This window comes from Urtica dioica, chromosome 10, assembly GCF_054948205.1.
Source record: "Urtica dioica subsp. dioica isolate 48M chromosome 10, U.dioica_male_clone48M_v1_H2, whole genome shotgun sequence".
Taxonomy (NCBI): Eukaryota; Viridiplantae; Streptophyta; class Magnoliopsida; order Rosales; family Urticaceae; genus Urtica; species Urtica dioica.
Genome location: NC_142765.1, coordinates 135,726 through 155,341, shown reverse-complemented (window position 1 = coordinate 155,341; position 19,616 = coordinate 135,726). Strand labels below are relative to the sequence as shown.

The 19,616-nt window shown below is 34.5% G+C and overlaps 1 protein-coding gene and 1 long non-coding RNA gene across 2 annotated transcripts; one reads left to right on the top strand and one right to left on the bottom strand.

Annotated features, from left to right (window-relative positions):
* The first annotated feature begins 2,223 nt into the window (after positions 1 to 2,223).
* Positions 2,224 to 3,741, top strand: LOC149382770 (uncharacterized). The gene is made up of 3 exons (XR_016301768.1): positions 2,224 to 2,378; positions 2,508 to 2,571; positions 3,257 to 3,741. It is a non-coding gene; the product is annotated as an uncharacterized LOC149382770 (long non-coding RNA).
* Positions 3,742 to 7,041: 3,300 nt separating this feature from the next.
* LOC149382769 (uncharacterized) lies at positions 7,042 to 11,722 on the bottom strand. Its single transcript, XM_089628814.1, has 9 exons — positions 11,615 to 11,722; positions 11,446 to 11,501; positions 8,647 to 8,737; positions 8,451 to 8,503; positions 8,334 to 8,380; positions 8,169 to 8,207; positions 7,800 to 8,098; positions 7,584 to 7,712; positions 7,042 to 7,493 (listed from the first exon to the last, which is right to left on the bottom strand). Exons 1-9 carry the CDS (start codon positions 11,720 to 11,722, stop codon positions 7,272 to 7,274), a joined length of 1,044 nt encoding a protein of 347 aa, XP_089484940.1. The 3' UTR covers positions 7,042 to 7,271.
* Between the last annotated feature and the right edge of the window lie 7,894 nt (positions 11,723 to 19,616).

Below are 19,616 nucleotides of genomic sequence, written 5' to 3'. Positions count from 1 at the left end.
AGAAAATACCATGCTGCCCTTGCGGTCCTAATAATACCATCCCCCTAAAAGACCACTGTCCTCAAGGTGGTGCTAGTAACTGAATATATATATATATATATATATTTTTGACTTTTTTTATTTTCAGAAAAAAAAATCACCAAGACCTAATTTCTCTTTTTAGACTATCCAAACAATCCACTTGGCATGTTCCCAGCAGCATGTCATCTGAGTTATTACTACGCCGTTGCCGGAGCTCTTCCGCCCCTGAGTAGGGAGAGCCGCTGCCATCGTCTTTTCTTCTTCTTCCTCTTCTTTCTCTCATTGGCATCCCAAAATGCGGTTTGCAGACACACAAACTCCGTCACAGCTTCCACCACAACCTTAAATTTTGATGTTAGTACCATGCTTCGCCGTATTCTGCTCATTCTAGACTGTCTTCATCATTGACTTCATCTTCCTTTCAATCATCTTTTTTTTTTCATTTGTACCTTCTGGCGTCGCCATATCTGACGCCGGTGTTTACTGAGTCCGCGTCAAAAGGCCTCGGACACGAATCGAAATCGCCTTCCCGCGCCTTTGCGCATGCCATGCACCTCGCATGCTCCGTCCGGAACTCTGACGAACAGCTTGAAGATGAGGAAGGACTTCCTCGATAGCACTTGCTCCGGATCAACGCTCTCTGGCCTCTCAAGCTATAGTTCGATCCAGGTTCTGGTTTCGTCCAAGTGAATCGAGTCAATCCAGCGAAGTATTTCATCGTCTCTCTCATTGTCATTCCCCGAACGTTTGAAAGCTCTTTCGATGATATCCAAAGGATCCATCGAGGTCATCGTGTTCTCGTGAATCCGAATTATTTCTCGGAGCTACAACTTCATGTTGTGTGAGCAGAAGACAAACTTCTCGAATCTTTTGTGCGCTAGGCGGTTCCTATGCTTTGTGTAGATAAAGGCAAATGTACTCCAATTCCTCTCACAAGCGGACGCCGTTTATAGCCGTTATATTACCGTTGGGTATTTATTATTTTTGTGAGAAAATAATTGTATTCAAGTATAACATTGTGTAGTAAACAATGTGTAGATGTACGAGTATTGAAATGGTATAGCTAATCAAAGTAAAAATATTAATTAGAGCAGTTAAAATAAATTTTCAATTAATAAGATTTTATCTATAAGGTGGCCGAGTCTCCTGTATATAGAAAATCGATATTAATTACGAGTAAGATGTAGTTCACATCACTTCACTATAAGGAGGCAGAGCCTTCCACGCATATAGTATTATGATGTTATACATTAACGAAGTTAAAATATTGTAAATCACATCATATTACCATAAGGTGGCAGAGCCTCCTGTGTATAGTAATCTGGTGTTATACAATGGATAATAGTTATACGAGTTTTAGTGTTTAGAGTATTATACCTCCGAATTGATCTTGACGAGAGTAATCGTGCTGATAACGTGTTATAAAACCAAAGGAATAACTTGAATTGAATACTCTTTAAACACTAATAAGATGAGAATTTGGAAGAGAAGAGTATGGAAAGTAAAATGAGAGAGTAAATTGTGGGAACTTGGGGGGATGGATTTTTCCTTCATCATCCCCATGTATTTATAATGAAAATTTATGTACATTAGTAAAAAATTAGGTGTAGGGTAATTAATAATTTACCCCATATTTTTTACTTTAAATTACCCCATATTTTTTATCTTTGATCATACAATTTATTTACAACAAAAATAAGTTTGATTCTTTGTGCCTTACTTTTTTAAATAATAATATGTATTAATCACATAAACTTACCCTTGGACTTTTTTTGTTAGGTTCGTTTACCATAAACTTTGTGAAAATTTATGAAAACATTAGAGAATGTCAGATTTTATCATAATCTATGAAAATTCATTTGAAACTGTAAAGAGCAAACTTTTGCATCACTCATATTGTAAATTTGAAAATAATAAACGAACTTTTGTTATCGCAAATAAATTATTTGAATTAAGATATTATTAAATAAGGTATTGGAATTAATATAATATATTTAAGGTTATATGAAATCTCGGAACGAGTGTGAAGTTTCGAGTTCATCTCGAACGAGAGTTATTTTCCGAAGTAGTATTCCAGAAATTAATTGAATAAATAAATTCTTAAAAGTGGGAATTATTTCCGAGACACCTTTAATATATCTAAATTAATTAAAAATAAAATGATGAAATTCTCGGTATTACTCTATAAATTATGGTTGGAACATGAAGTTAGAATGAAAACTTTGCTCATAAAAGACCTAGACTCTCTTTACTCCACTTTGTGCGACCAAAAGTATCAGGAGGAGAGAGAAAGAAAGAGAGACAGCAAGAGAGAGTGGGAGTTTTCTCGCCGGAAAAGAGACAGAAATTGGCGGAGGGTGAGTCCCGTCATTTTCTCCTTCTTCTCTGAACCGTATTTCTTTCTTATTTCTCTTCTTCTTCAAACTCCATGAAAGAAATTCAAATTCTAGGGTTTGACATTTCTCTCGGGTTGGTTGTTTTTCAAGGTCTCGGAGTGATCCAACTTTGAAGAAAAGAGAATCAAGCTCGTTATATCATCTTTACATCAAGGTAAACAAGAACCCTAATTACTTTGAGTTTTAGGTCCGAATTGGATTGGGGAAATTGTGGTTTTTTTTTTTTTTTTTCCGAGGTTGTATTGTGAAATTAAAAATGGATATGTGCTTACATGGCCTTGAAATCGAGGATGATGGTTTTTTTTGGCTGGAGTAAGTGAAAATTTTGGGGTTTTCATGAACGAGAGTTTGATTCCTCAAATTGACGAGTGCTTAATGATTATTGGGTATTTAATTGCTTGGATATGTGTTTATTTTTGGATTTGTGTTTGATTTGAGTTTTGGACCAAATTTCGTCATGAAAATTGGGTATTTGATCAAATTAGAGTTTCTGATATTTTTTATGATTTTCAGATTGATGGTTTGGTTGGATTGGTTAATTTTTGAATTCTGAAAATCTTCGTTTGGATCCTTAGAAACCCGTGTTTGTTATTGATGGTTTGTTGATAAGCATTGGTGTTATTGGTCACGTATTGGTGTCGTTGTGACGTTGGAGTTGTGATTTTTGAAAATGAATTGGAGTCTGTTTGGTATGGGCAGAGCTATTGTTGGTTAAATCCTGAAGTTTTTCGAGTCTTGTTGCGTGGCTGTTGCCGAGTGATCGGATTTCAGATTTGACACCGTGCTTGTAAGATGAAATAGATATAATGGTCGCGTTTAAATATGCCGCGTGATTGCAGAGAAATCGAAGTTGATTCCAATGGCAGCAGCAGCGAAAGCAAAGGGCGAAGCGGGCGGCGATGGAGCACTTCACGGAGGCGATTGGGCGGCTTTACGAGAAGCGATCGGCGTCAAATGGGAGTGACGGTCAGACGTGCACTCCGATGTCCACTCCGCCTCATGTTGTGCCAGAATGGTATGTCCTATTTATCCATGCTATTCTTTGTAGTATACCTGACAAGGCGGGAGGTGTAGCTGCAATAAATTCAGAGTAAATGTTTTTTTTAATATTTCAAACATTGTCTTATCGGGCATCTCGGGTTGTCTCGGGCGCTTCGATCTGAAAAAGGGAAGTGGACATATGAAATTCGATCTAACGTGATCGAGATCAATAATGCCAGTGATGGTTCCCATACACCTGCACAAGGAATGCAGTTCATTTCCAATATTGCAGAACTCCAATCTTTTTTATAGAAAGAGAAACACGTACGCTTTATTTCTGGAATCTTTCGTACTAGTGTTCGCTTCTCCTTCTCTTCAGTTAGATACTAAACAAAAAATACTCAAAATAATATTAGTAAATATAATAATAATAATAATAAATACATATCAAATTATTATATGTAAATACCTCTATATCATTATATGTCAATTTCTCCTCTTCAATCTTAGTGTTTTGCAGATGGAGCAAGTCCATTACATCTTGTATATAAACAATTTTAAATATTGTGCAACCGTCAATCTGAGCGGTGTAAGCAATATTTTGACCGGAAATGAAACGAGAATCACGTCATGTTCGCGTATATAGTCTTATTTTTTGTGGTCATATTTGTCATTAGAAACATCATTGACCACTAGGATCGAGTGGATCCTTAGATTGGTTCTTGTCGGAAAACCAATTTGTCGTGCGAGATCGAAAACATCGTAAAAGGCAATCAGTGTACCGAGACTATCACGAGGTCCGCAGCAGAGCTTGAAAATAACTCATATAACAACAGTATTTAAAAGAACTCGGATTTAAAAAAAATAATGATAACTAAAAACTCATTAACATGGTTCGTAGTAACTAATAATTGAATTGATATTTATTTTGTATAGATTATTTGAAATGATTAGGATCAGATTCTTTAATGCCGCACTGTAGGGGTCGATGTGACGGTCCTTCTCGTAGTTGACGACGGCGAGAGCGCGGCGCGCGGCGGCGACGCGGTTGTAGGTCTTGGCCCTCATTGGGTGGAGCTTTACCACATTCTCGGCGTCGGAGAGAGCCTCCATGTATTTCTTGAGAGCGCTTAAAGCGGTGAAGCTCCATCTAACGTGAGCCAAGGCTTATGGCCACGTCGCCACCGAGCATCGCGCTCTCGCCGTCGTTAACTACGAGAAGGACTTCCACATCGACCCCTACAATGCAGCATTAAAGAATCTGATCACAGTCATGCCAAATAATCTATACAAAATTGACATCAATCTTGATTTCATATATGAGTGAACTACAAACCTTGTTAGAGAGTTTCTAGTTTATCATTATTGTTTTAAAATCCGAAATCTTTTAAAAATTGTTGTATGAGTTGTTTTCATGCTCTGTAGCAGACCTCGTGATAGTCTCAGAACACCGATTGCCCTTTACGATGTTCTCGACCTTACACGACAAATTGGTTTTCTGACAGGAACCAATCTAAGGATCTGCCAAATCCTAGAAGTCAATGATGTTTTCAAGGACAAATATGACCACAGAATATAAGAGTTATATGTGAACACGGGGTGATTCTCGTTTTATTTACGGTCAACATTGACTACGCCGCTCAGATTGACGATCGAATGATATTTTTAAAATAATATATATTTTTTCATTTAAAAAATAAAGTATTGTTTATTTAGTATTTACAGGATGTAATGAACTTTCTACATTTGTAAAAGACACTTCTTACGCACATGTTGACGAGAGGAGAAATTAACATTTGATGATATACATATCAAATCATTAGATGTAAATACCTCTATATCATCATGTCAATTTCTCCTCTTCAATCTTAGTGTTTTGCAAATGGAGCAAGTCAATTACATCTTGTATATAAACAATTTTATGTTTAATTGAAGAAAAAAAATTTAAAATATTGTGCAACCGTCAATCTGAGCGGTGTAAGCAATATTGATCGGAAATGAAATGAGAATCACGTCGTGTTCGCGTATATAGTCTTATTTTTTGTGGTCATATTTGTCATTAGAAACATCATTGACCACTAGGATTGAGTGGATCCTTAGATTGGTTCTTGTCGGAAAACCAATTTGTCGTGCAAGATCGAAAACATCGTAAAAGGCAATCAGTGTACCGAGACTATCACGAGGTCCGCAGCAGAGCTTGAAAATAACTCATATAACAACAGTATTTAAAAAAACTCGGATTTAAAAAAAAATAATGATAACTAAAAACTCATTAACATGGTTTGTAGTAACTAATAATTGAATTGATATTTATTTTGTATAGATTATTTGAAATGATTAGGATCAGATTCTTTAATGCCGCGCTGTAGGGGTCGATGTGACGGTCCTTCTCGTAGTTGACGACGGCGAGAGCGCGGCGCGCGGCGGCGACGCGGTTGTAGGCCTTGGCCCACATTGGGTGGAGCTTTACCACATTCTCGGCGTCGGAGAGAGCCTCCATGTATTTCTTGAGAGCGCTTAAAGCGGTGAAGCTCCATCCAACGTGAGCCAAGGCTTATGGCCACGTCGCCACCGCGCATCGCGCTCTCGCCGTCGTCAACTACGAGAAGGACTTCCACATCGACCCCTACAATGCAGCATTAAAGAATCTGATCCTAATCATTTCAAATAATCTATACGAAATAAATATCAATTCAATTATTAGTTACTACAAACCATGTTAATGAGTTTTTAGTTATCATTTTTTTTTAAATCCGAGTTCTTTTAAATACTGTTGTTATATGAGTTGTTTTCAAGCTCTGCTGCGGACCTCGTGATAGTCTCGGCACACTGATTGTCTTTTACGATGTTTTCGACCTCGCACGACGTATTGGTTTTCCACAAATATGATCACAGAAAATAAGAGTATATATTGCAACTGGGCGTGGTTCTCGTTTTATTTCCGGTCAACATTATTTATATTGACGATCGCATGGTATTTTTAAAATAATTTTTTTTTAATTAAACAATAAAAAAAAAAATTTTAATTAAACAATAAAAAATTGTTTATTTACGGGAGGTAGTGAATTTCTTACATTTGGAAAAGACACTTCTTACGAAGAGAGGGGAGAAATTGACATGATGATATTGAAGTATTTACATCTAATGATTTGATATGTTATTGACTAACATTTTTGTGTGAAGTATCTAACCGAAGAAGCTTAGGGCATGTTTGGTTATCAACTCAAAAACTGTTTTTGAGTTTTCAAGAAGTGAAAATAGGAAACAAAATTGGAAAATGTGTTTTCGGAAAAAAAAAAAAATTTGAAGTTTTGTAAAAAAGTAAAGAAAAATGAAAACAAATAAAAGGTGTTTTTGGAAATTTCTTTCTTCTCTCCTCTTTCTCCTCATCTTCTCTTTTCATTCTTTCAAAAACAAAAATGAAAACTATACCAAACACTTTTTTCACTTTCTCAAAAACAAAAATGAAAACTGTACCAAACTGCTTTTTGAAAACAACTGCAAAATAATTTTTCAGTACAACTACAAAAATTAGAAAATAAAAAACAAAAACTTTTTGAGTTAACTACCAAACAATCCCTTACATGTAAGAGGACGATAAGCACACAGTCTAGAGGAGTCCAGAACTAGTAGGTACTTTCTAGAAAAAAGATTCCAAGAGTTCAACAATATTGAAAATGTTCATTGTGCGGGAAAAACTCAGTGGCGTAACTTGCAGGTAATTATCGAGCTCATTTATTCTCATCCTTTATTTCATTGTGAATTAGTTTTTGACTGCTAAATAAAATAAAATTTCTATAGGCTGGCTGGGTCTCGATCTGGGACATTGAACCCGTCATATAGCAAAGCTAACTTAGCATAATTGATCAGATGTCACTTAAACTCATGACAAGTGTAGGCTTCTTTCTTTTCTGGAAAGTGATGCGCCAACCTCATAAGCAGCACTTTACTTCCCCCCATGCTTTTGCGGTGATCATAGTCGACCTTAGCTTCGTACACCATTCCATCCGAGAGCTCGAATGTTACATAGCAACGAACATAACATGAATAGCTCTGATTTGCTCTCAACAGCTTTGTGGCCTTCAGCTCAGTGTTCTGACAATTACGTAAATCATTGTAATATACTCGGTAACAAATCCAACATAATTAAACAAATAATGATATAAAAGAAAGCATTCCACATACATTTAGTTTGTTGTAATGGGAAACTGCAACCTCTGTGGCCGGTACACAATATTTTAAATTGTTGGGCCGAACACGTATCGTGCCGCCCTTTAGACGATGAACAGGACTCTCGCGGCTTAAATAAAAACCCTAATGTAAGAAAAAAAAAACCCCAAAATAAGAGACAATAATGAATTGTGGAAATTAGAATTAGAAAATCTATAAAAAGAAAATGACCTCATATTTACGCCAATCTTCGTTGTATGTTTCCAGGGCAGGAAAAGTCGTGTGTTTGTACAGCTCTTGTCTGTATTTTTCTAAGTTCGTTTGAGTCTCTCCTTCTTCCGAGACAGGAAGTTTCCACCAATCCGTGAGAGAAATACGGTTAGTCTCTCTGTATTTGTGATACTCTTCTGTCATTTTTTCTAAGACACGTCCAACCTCTGTGCGTTTCGGAGACTGTATGGGACTGAGTGGTGCTTCAATGTCACTCAGGGACTCGCTATCCGAGTCACTGCTCATGAAGCCATCAGAATCTGAAGCAAATAAAAACCATAATTTGTAATTTGACCAATCAGAATCAATATATCAACTCAAATTACATACCCACAATCTCAGAGGCCAACAGTTCCCCCTTCCCATCCACTAACCACGATTGATCATAACAAACAAGTAAATAATAAATAAGTGAAATCAACCACAGAAGCAAAAAAAAAAACGATTATGGTTTAATGGATTATTAATTAATTAATTAGAGACAGGAAATCGCACCAACAGCTTCAGAGACGCCAAGATCCTTCATTGAACATCCTTGAATCCTAAAGCACGCACAATCTAATTACTAAGCAATTGATTACCAAAATCAATTATACCCTGTAACTTACATACCTTGCTTTTTTGAAAGACTTTTCCTCTGTCTCTTGAGCCCTCTTCATTGGAAACTTACGTCAAAAAAATCAATACGATAGATATTATGAACATTGAACACGAAGAAAGAGGGTAAACCTATAAGCAGTTATCAATATACTAAAACAATACGTAAACAATAATCGAGCTGATTATCAGAACAATTGAAGTCGAATACCTTGTTACCGCTTTTCGTCTCGAATATTCCCAATTTTCGCTGCGCTTGCTCTTCTTGTTCTTCAAGGCTTCGTAATTCGACTACGTAACTACTGTATATACATATAAGGGCTGATAATCCTCCTTTCTACGGGCTGGGCTTGTTTGGGCCAAAAAATTCAATGGGCTCAAATTAAACATAGGCACACTTCCTCTCTCGTAACCTCTAATTATCTCAAACTACTCTTTTTAAACTGTAAATAATCATTTTTCTCAATATTTATATAAGTTTTTATAAACTATTACTTGCTGTTTTTTTACTTCTTCCACTTTGTTTATTGTTTATAATTTAATTTGTATGGAAAATAAATTTTTAACAGCTAAAAAAAAAAGATAAAAAAAACTTATGCGAGCCTTTTGAAATAAGTCGTAAGATATCTCAAATATAATAACTAACCAAGAATTGATTCAAATATAATTAGTGAGAATAATAATTAAATAGTATTCTTATCACCAAGTACTAACAAAGTGCAATTAGGAAATGTCGCAGTTAAAAAATTAGTAAAAAAAAACGAGTTTAAATAAAGAAAATGTATTTAAAATAGTGATTTGAAAACAAAATGACTAGGGTTTTACTTTTACGCTTTCAACAAAATAGCCGTTGTCCCATATTTTTGGACACATATTAAACCGAGATATGAGCATTTTACTCTGTAAAAATGATGGAGTAAAATAAAAGTTATTAGCAGTTAAAACTTTCACTTATTGTAAAATTTGGCTATTTCATTATCTTTAGAGAACTCTTTCCTATTGACACCCTTAAATAACTAAAACTAGAACACACTTAAATAAATAAAAAGCGCACCCTTACATGAATAAAGCTAAAACGCTCTAAAATTAAGTAACGGATAAAAGAATGAATAGGTAGCCAGTATATTGTTTCCCCAAAAGTAACGCAGCAAAATCATTATGTTTTGGCTTCCTTCGGAAACTACAGAGGAATTATGGTCAAAAAATCAATACGAGTTATATGGGATTGATATTATAAACCTTGAACACGAACGAAGAGGGTAAACCTAAAACAATACGTAAAATAATGGGAAATGGCCGGATCTACTACTAAATTCAATGATTTGGACCAAAATATTGAGTTTCTTGTTTTGGACACTTTTAGTAGTTGCTTAAGTGAGCAAATACATATTTGCCCTTCTTCATTCTTCACGTTATCTTCTTCTTCTTCTCTCCTCACCCGCGCGACATTGGAGAGCAAACAGAGCAAGGAAAAAAAAAATTCCAGACCACATCATCCAAGCTCTCTTCCAAGCCGGCCACCCAAAATCATCACCACCACCTTTCCTCGCCTTCCTTCTTCCTTTCCTATTCCCGCGCGCCACCACCGAGTCTCCTCCGTCGCGCGACTCACAGCCACCGATCCTCCACCGCGCGCGTGCCAGCCGAGAGAAGGGAGAACGCCGCTGCCGCCGAGGCCCAGCTTGGACGCGCACCTCGACCACTCCGATCATTTTCTCCTTGCTTAGCTCTCTCGCGTGGATCGCTGCCAAGGAACGAGCCCAGGCGCGCGACCACCGAGTCTCCTCGAGCGCTCGACCGCCGTGAAGTGTGCGCCGCCGCGAGCTAGGAGAAACGCCGGGAGGGAGAGAGAGCTTGTGGAGGAGGCCGGATTTTAGGAACATAGAGAGGTGATGAGATTTCTTCAGATTGGAATCCATGTTGATTAGGGTTAGGTTTTGATTTGGGGGTTTTGGTTGTAAACGTGTTTTGATGATTTTAGTTGAAGATTTGAATTGCTTTAGGTGATGATTCTTTTGGACGGTTATGGGTTTGTTCTTGGTTTTGGGCGAGTGTTGTTTTGGATTGGGTCTTGGCCGTGAGCTTGGTTTGCTTGTGTGTTTTTGGCCGTGAGCTAAGGTTGGCCGTGAGCTTGGTTTGCTTGTTTTTGGCCGTGTTTTACGTTTTGGCCGTGTGGTTCTTTTGGCTGGGAATTCTGAAATGTGTTGTTGTTTAGTGTCTTGTGATAGAAAATCTGAGCCTCGGGAGTTCTTTGTGTTTTAGTTGATGAATCGCTCAGTTTGGTTTGATGATTGATTTGGAAAATGGATTTGGGAGTTGATATTTTAATCGAGATTTGATATTTCGTTCGGGCTCGGGTTTCTATTAGTTATATTTTTGTATGGGACGTATGAGATTTCAACTATTGTCATTTATGTTTAGGAATTAAAGACGTAAAAAAGACATAAATTACTGAAATTGTAACATATAATTAGTCATTCATCCATTATTGAAATACACTCCAAGTTTTAAAAAGACATATAATTAGTCATTAAACTATAATAACTGAAATTAGTTCCAAAAACACATACAACTATAATAATTCATCCATTCCTCTCGGACAAAGGAACTGGAATGTTGCATGTAGTCCGATTGTGACCAACTTCTCCACATCGCGAACACTTCCTAAGAATAGGCTCTTCCCCTTGAGAATGTATCCGTCTCCTCTTCGGTCTACCGACGACACGTGATCTGTATGTCGGAGGCTTGTCTCTCATTTATACAAAAAAATATGTTCATTCTCATACCTGAATAAGAAAATTCAAAAATCAGAATAACTTTAGATTGATATGTATAATTGTAATAAAAACTGTCATAAATTGTAGACTTATAAGTCTACAGTTAACAACAATTGTAGATATCGACGTCTAGAGTTGTAGTAACTGTAGACTTATAATATCTACAATGAGACTATTTGTATATATGTATATCTACAATTACACCAATTGTAGACATGTATATCTACAATTACAATAACGACGTATGACGGGGACAATCTACAATTTCAGAGATTGTAGACATGTATATCTACAATTCAAGAACGCGAAAAAAAACTCAAATGTCCAAAAACATGAAGAACAACACACAAACAAACCCAGCAACAAACAACACAGAGACGGCGGGTAATGGCACCAACAAACCCAGAACGACACAGACTCGAGAAGGATTCTCCGATTGGTTGAAATCGCTGAAGCTCTTGGTTCGAGATCGGTCGCCGGATCACCGCCGGATCGCCGGATCGCCGCCATGAACAACGTCGTGATTTAGAAACAAAGCCATGTGCTGAATCTCAACAAGGTTCATCCTCATGTGCTCACGCGCTCGAGCTCGACGGTGGTGAGCGAGGACGACCAACATAAAAAGGTAAGCTTTTTTTGTATGTCAAAATGAACGAGAGAGAAAAACAGAGGAGAGAGAGAGAGAGAGAGAGAGCTGTGAGAGGTGAGAGCTTTTTTGGCTTTATGAGCAAGTTTTGGATTAAAATGAACAAAATTAAAAATTAAAGGGCAAAGAGGGTAACAAAGATTTATCTCTCCTCAGATTGGTAGTATAATTGTCCAAAAACATGTACCACAATATTTTGGTCCAAACTTTCCAAATCACTACTAGTTATGGCCATTTCCCTAAAATAATCGAGCTGATAATGATTATCAGAACAGCGGATTTGTTTTCGGCCCATATGGCTTTCAATAAGCTATGGCCCAATTTATTTGACAAGCCCAAGCCTCGCAGACTAGGCCATAATTTTTTTTTTTGTGGAAATTGCTTCCAGTAGCCATTTTATGTAAAAATAATAATAATAATAATAATCAGCTGGGAAGAACAAGTCCACATCGTACATTAGACATCAGCTGGGAAGGAGGATTTTCCTCTGCCGCCCTTCGATCCCCTTTGTCGCATTCACGAGGCACTGTCGGCAGTCATTCTTCGACAGGTCCGGCGTGCACTGCGCCAACCCGTACACCACCTCCGACCCCGGATCCAACTTCTTCCCCGCCGCGAACTTCCTGCCCTCGGAGTTCACCGCCTTCACTGCGATCTCCGACAACAGGGCCTTCACTGCGATCTCCGACAACAGGCTATACGCCGTCAGCACGGTCTGGTTGTCGCCGCCGCTCGAGGCCCGCGAGAGGTTCGTCGGGGCGAGGCTCAAGACTGCATACACGGGGCTCTTTTCTTTTTGTAGTAATAATAATATTGGGCAATCAAAATAGAATATCTTGGCAATCAAATCATAAATATGTTGGCAATCAATTTTGATTTTCTTTAATTATATTTTTTAGGGGTGAAACTGGATCGGTTCGGTTCGGTTTTTGACAGTTTTAGTATCCGAATCCGAATTTTCGGTTTTTAAAAACTCGGTCCAGTATCCGGTCCAATTTAATCTAAAACCGAAATTCGGTTATCCGGTTTCTTAAATCCAGTATCCAGTCCAGTATCCAATTTTTAAAATTCGGTTATCCAGTTTGTAAAATTTCAGATCCAGTTTAATATCCAGTTTTGTAAAATGGATATCCAGTTTCTAAAATCCAAATCCGGTTTGTAAAAATTCAAAAAAAAAAGTACAAACGACTCTTATAAAGCTCCAAAATGACAATACATAATTTAAAACTGAGTAAAAAAAAATAAAATTCAAAAGGACACTCGTCTCCAACTACCTGCACATGTAAATATCATAATATAAAATTAAAATTACTACCCTAATGATCATAATAAACCATACAATAATTGAATTTGTATGTTACCTTTATAGATCACATAATCAAGTTATAGTAGCAGTATGAGTTGATATATGAGAAGTTTGTTCTTCCATGACAACTTGACCATCATGTGTTAATAATAGTGACATAAATTTGTTTTAATATATATTTATTTTTAATTAAAAAAAATCGGTTAAATATCCGATATCCAGATTTTTCCAAAATCAAATTCGATATCCGGTCCAGTTTTGTAAACCGGATCGGTTATCCGAATCCGAATTTCGGTTAGCTGACGTGGCTCCAAATTTCGGTTTCGGTTCGGTTTGGATATCGGTTTTATCCGATTTTCGGTTCGGTTTTGTACAGGCCTAATATTTTTTTTAAATTAAAAAGGGCAAAACTAGAAGCAAAATATTGGTTTAAACGCCACGTCAGCGAAATTGGCTATTTCTCAAAATAAATGTAAATGTTGGCTAATATGCAATCTCGACGTTTGAATTTGGCTAGCCCGTCTAATTTTTCTTGATAAAATTGTAGAAACTTCAGAGAATTAATCTCATAGTTTTATCTTTCAACGACAACATGATAATTTTTAGCATAGTTTAATAATTTATTTAAATGGATGATATGGTTGGGTCCGAGGATCTCTCTTTGTTTTTGCTCTTCTCTTCCTCTCTTCCCGTCAAATAAATCTATCTTTCGCTTACAAGCCACCAAACCACGAAAAAAAAAAAAAAAAAAAAAAAATTGACCTCTTGTATTTGTTTTCGTTGACGATTTGTTAACAACCTCTTGTAAATCTTTCATTGGCAATTTAACAAATTTTAGGAAACAATTAGTACACAAATAAATATTGGGAAAGGTAGGCAATACATTGATGGTACTTTATCTATCATTTTTCCAATGTAATATGGTCATCCATCTATTATAAATATTATGTATTATTGGGAAGGGTATGAAATGAGGTAAAATGAGTTGGCGTGTGGGATCCAATTTGAGAGGAGAGCTTGACTTTGGCATGTGTTTTGCATTTAATGTATTTTGTATTTGCCTTGTAAATTGAAATACAATATAATATACATATATCCCATTAAATTGTATTTGTTTTGTGTGGTTGCATTTTCCCTTTCTCCTTTTCCATCATATCACGGAGACTCTTGTGCTGTTCCCCGATTGTTATTTTTATCAAACCCCACTCATAAAGATATTCCACCCAACCCCCACTAAAAACAAAATAACCAAATAGTAATACCTACACACACATATATCTATTAGTTTTTTAGCATCGCACTACGCGCGCGAATAATTTTAGCATATTATAATGATAATAACAAGTAAAATTTGTAGAGGTTAATTTGTGTTATCAAGATTTATAAACAATGGACACCAAAGAAATCGGCAATCAAGAAAAAACCCTTAAAAATCGTAAACGAATAATAAAATGTAAAAAATTTATTTTGTACATTGATTAGACTTTCATGGGTAAATAAGATTTGCGTTCGCTTTCCAATAAAATATCTACATATAAGGTGAAGGAAAATAAATATCAAACAGAAACTAATAAAGAAAATATAAAACTAACATACATTCAAAATAATGTATGTTATTGATATAGGCTACGTTTGTTTGGGATTAAAAAGCCTTGTTTTTGTTTTTAGAAAAAACAAAACTGTTTATCCGGTGATTGGCAAAACTGTTTTTACAAAAGATTTCAAAAACGTTTTTAGATTTTGTACATGAGATAGAAAAGCTAGGATTCTTAACTTTTAGAAAAAGTGTTTTTAAGTTTGCTATATAAATTACTGTAATATCATCGTAAAAAATATTATTTATATATATATATATATGTATATAAATAAGCATATCAATAATTATTATTTAATTATTAAGAACATGACTATTTTAGTTTTTTTTACTATAATATATTTATTTTACCAAACGCTAAATCAGTTTTTGTTACCAGAAACAACTGTTTTATAAACAGTTTACCAAACACTTTGTCATTTTTTGAAAAAAACAGTTTTTTATAAAAGCACTTTTTTTTTAAAACAAAGCTATGTCAAACGGGGCCGTAGTATAATATAGCATTAGTAATTATGATTATAAAATAACATAAAAAATTACACAAAATATATTGATGAGAGAGAGAGGAAAAAAACAATATATATATAAAAAAAATACAAAATAGATTGGGAAAAAACTAAAAAAAAAAACGAACTAATGAAATATGGAGACACATATAAGGTGAAGAGAAATAAATATCAAAGAGAAAAAGAAAGATAATCTAATAAAGAAAATATAAAACTAATATACACTCAAAATAATGTATGTTATTGATATAGTATAATATAGCATCAGTAATTATGATTATAAAATAAAAAAAATTATACAAAATATATTGATGAGAGAGGGAGAAAAAAAAACAGTATACATAAATTTTTTTTTTACAAAATAGATTGGAAACCACCCCCCCCCCCCCAAAAAAGGCAAAGGCAAAAAGAAAAAAAGAAAAGGAAAAAAAAAAAAAAAAACCCAACCGGCAAAGACAAAGAAAAGAAAAAAAAAACTAAAAGACAGGGCAAAAAAAAAAAAAAAAAAAACTAAAAGGCCGCCACGTGTCGCCTCCTGGAGACGCCACGTGGTGGCCCCAGAATGAAAGTTAGGGGAGAGTTCCTCTTTATTATCTATGTTATAGATATATATACATATGTATATGTGTATATATATATATATATATATATATATATATATATATATATATATATATATATATAAAGAAAACAAAAATGTACTTGGTGTATACAAAATAGTCAAGTAGATTGGCCGAAAATAAGAAAAAACCCGTCTGAGAGTCATCACTGACTATTATACGAAATTCGACAATAAGTGGATTAGTGTTCCTTTTTTTATTGTATTATCGGTGCTAGTTGAAATGTCCCTTAATACCATTAATAAATATTAATTAAACGAATGTAACAAAATAAATTATTATGTTTCTCATATCTCTCTTTTCAACCCATGTCGATAAAAGGAAAAATAAAATGTCTCCCCTGTATATTTTAAATTAGTGTGTACACAATTTTTGGGCCAAGCTTTAGAGAATTTCCATGCACTTTAACTTTTTTTTGAGCCTATCTTAAAGGCAATGAATGAAAGCCACGTTCAGAAATCCAATCGAAAGGGAATGTTGCTTTGGCTTTGCTAAAAAGCTCAACTTTCGATCGCTTTCTTTCTTACACTTTTGACTGCCCAATGTGAAATAGAGAAAGGACATGAAATTCACAAGAGAATAATTACACATATTATAATTCTATGGGACCCCCATATATATACTTATAGTAAACGTATTTTAGTCTCTGATTAAAACTTGTGTTATGTGATATCTCTACCCGTGACTACGACCTGTCTTTTATTTGGAATATATATTTGTAAAGATGCACTGATTTCTGTCGCAATATATAACGTTAACGTTAATGTGGAAATATATGTATGATGTTCCGGGATTTTCAATAATTATTAATTAATATGAATTGGATGGAAACTAGCTAAACGCGTTTTATATTTCTTCCCTAATACTTACATATTTGTTGTGAGTTGTGACTATCAAATTATAGAAGGAGGAGATTTCTCACTATTTTTTCTACGTAAATAAATAGTGTGCTTAGTATGATCTTATCATTTGCCTGAGAACAAGAAATGATTGACGCCATAAACAAATACCCATTGAGAGCGGCAAGAAGTACGTAAAGCCGTTAAAATAGTAATTATGAACCTATGATACACATATTATATATATGCATATACATATATATTATATAATATATGCGGGCGGTACTTTTAATTTTTGGAAATTAATGACGATATAAAGTCGTAGTCTTATCCTAATATATTAACGTTTATTCAATGTTATCGTTTTTATTAGATCTCAACATGTCAGACGTTTTTTTTGTTAGTAAATAATTAGATACAAAAATAAATAAAGAAATACGACACTTATTTTATAAATGAATCCAAATGTAATATGTGTCGCAGGGAAGGACCACGTAAGTCGTTACGTAGGCCCGAGGGTCACCAAACAAAGTTTCTCTCCAATGCATACACGCCATCGAGACACGTGGCAGTCTCTTGTTGGACGGATCAAACGACAGCGCGTGGGACCCACGACTCGGAACAAATAAAAGACCAAACATGTTGCCTTGTTCTTTCTGAGCTTGCCTTGTTCTTTACCCCACATGCATTCGATGCGGTCGATATAAATCAACTCTTTAAAGTTCAAACAATTTTATTTTTCCTCTTAACAAAACAAACAAAACAAGACCGTATAATTATTCCGTGGGAATTGTGTGTGTGTATATATGAACAATAGGTCAAAAGGGCAATTGTATTGTTGCTTGATCATGGGTGTTCGTTTAGATGGATATAATTAGAGTGATTATGGTGATGATTTAACGTCGTTTAAGGAAACATTTTTGTGCAGTGTCTCCTTCCGTAGAGCACGCTTCACATTCAAACGACTTGTCTCTCAATTCACTGTAAATTATTTCTAATCATTTTCAGGTCGTCTATATAGCTATATATATTATATAATATATATATATATATATATATATATATATATATTAAAATATATGCATGATGCTGCGACGTTTTATTTTTGTGCATGAAATTGATTCACCCTGTCAACCTTTGGCTTCAATTAGAATAAAGTACAGAATCATGATATTGATATTATATATAGATATATATATATATCTAGAATAAGGGTGAATATAATTAATCTTTTATCTAAGATATAAGATATTAGACGCATTTTTGGTGTGGTAACTTTTGTCATTACTCTCTCTCAAATATCTATTTGTAGAAATCTCTTTACTGATTTCACTCAAATCTATTTACATTCTCTCAAAATGTTGATCATGACCAACCACTAATAAAACAACATAAGCGTCATGCTATCCAAAATTATGAAATTAAAGCTCCCGATTACTAATTGCAATGCTATATATAAGCATAAGCTAGCTCCATAGACACGCTAGCAACTACACGAGAAATGAAGTGTAATTTTTTTTAGGGAAGCAAAAATTCGAGTTTATTCCAAGAAAAACATTCTCATAAATTTACTATTTTAGTATTTCTATTATGACTTTCAACTTAAATAATTTCATTAAAATTCAACATAGTCGATTTTATCAAAATTCAACTTTATTCATTGTAATAACTATAATTAATTAGCTACATTAAATCTTACGCTTGATTAATTTGATCAAAATTAAACTTAATTTCTTTTAAATAAAAAATAAGCTAGTTAAGTGCTCAAAATTAAACTTAATCAACTGCAATAAAACTAAAATTTGTTCATATCATGAAATTCAACTTCCTTAGCTTCATAAAAAAAAAGGAAAAATAAAAAGACAACTTCAATTAGTTCAATCGTTTTTCTGTTTATTGAAATTAAACGGTATTATTATTTATTTTTGTGAAGTAAACATTCAGGTGCCAAAAAATATAAATTCATAAGAATGCATTTAAAATGCATTCACTTATTATACTTATTCATGCTGTAGTACTACAAACTGTCAAGATTGTATAGGAATTACATATCTATTTATAAGTTGATGATGTTGGTAATCATTTGAATGTCCATGAATTAACGACGATCGAGAATATGGATTGTCAGTATAGTGAATCGATAATGTACGTACTTGGACCTGGATCATTATTCATTTTATGTACTTGCAATTTGAGGTGTATATATATATAAGTGCACAACTAAAAGTTCAAATTAATTTATTATACACTCTTCAATTTATAATAAATGAGGGTCCTTGATTTCCAAAATATTATTGACAAGAAACATCGTACGTGCATGGTTTTTTTTTTTTTTCATCAAACTACTATCAATCTTAAGTGCTTGGTTGAGTAATACCGTTAATTTGTATAACTAACGTCCCTTCAAAATGTGGAAAATTAAGCTACTTGTAAGGTGATTTCATGCAATAGAGTGATAATGAACGGATTACAAGTCGCTTGATACACGTGTGTTTTAAAAATTATATCAAAATATTTATAAAAATAAATAATTGATCAAATAAGAAAGAAACAATCAGAATGCGCCATGTCATATGATAAAGACTATCATTGAAATATAAGTTTTAACCAGATCATATACTAATATATATATTAGAATTTAGAACTTTTCATCACCGTCGATGCTTTATACGTCCCTTGAACCATCAACGACGTGAATAAGTGACGCTTGAATGTCACATTCACACGTGGCAGATTTTCCATATACTGTATTGTATAGATTATTTACTAGTAAGATTGATAATATTAAAATGAAATGCATTATGTTTTAGGTGATACATTTACAGGTTGGAGAAATCGTGCATATACAGATTGCATCCATGATATGTATATTGATATCTCAAGCTGTGGAGAT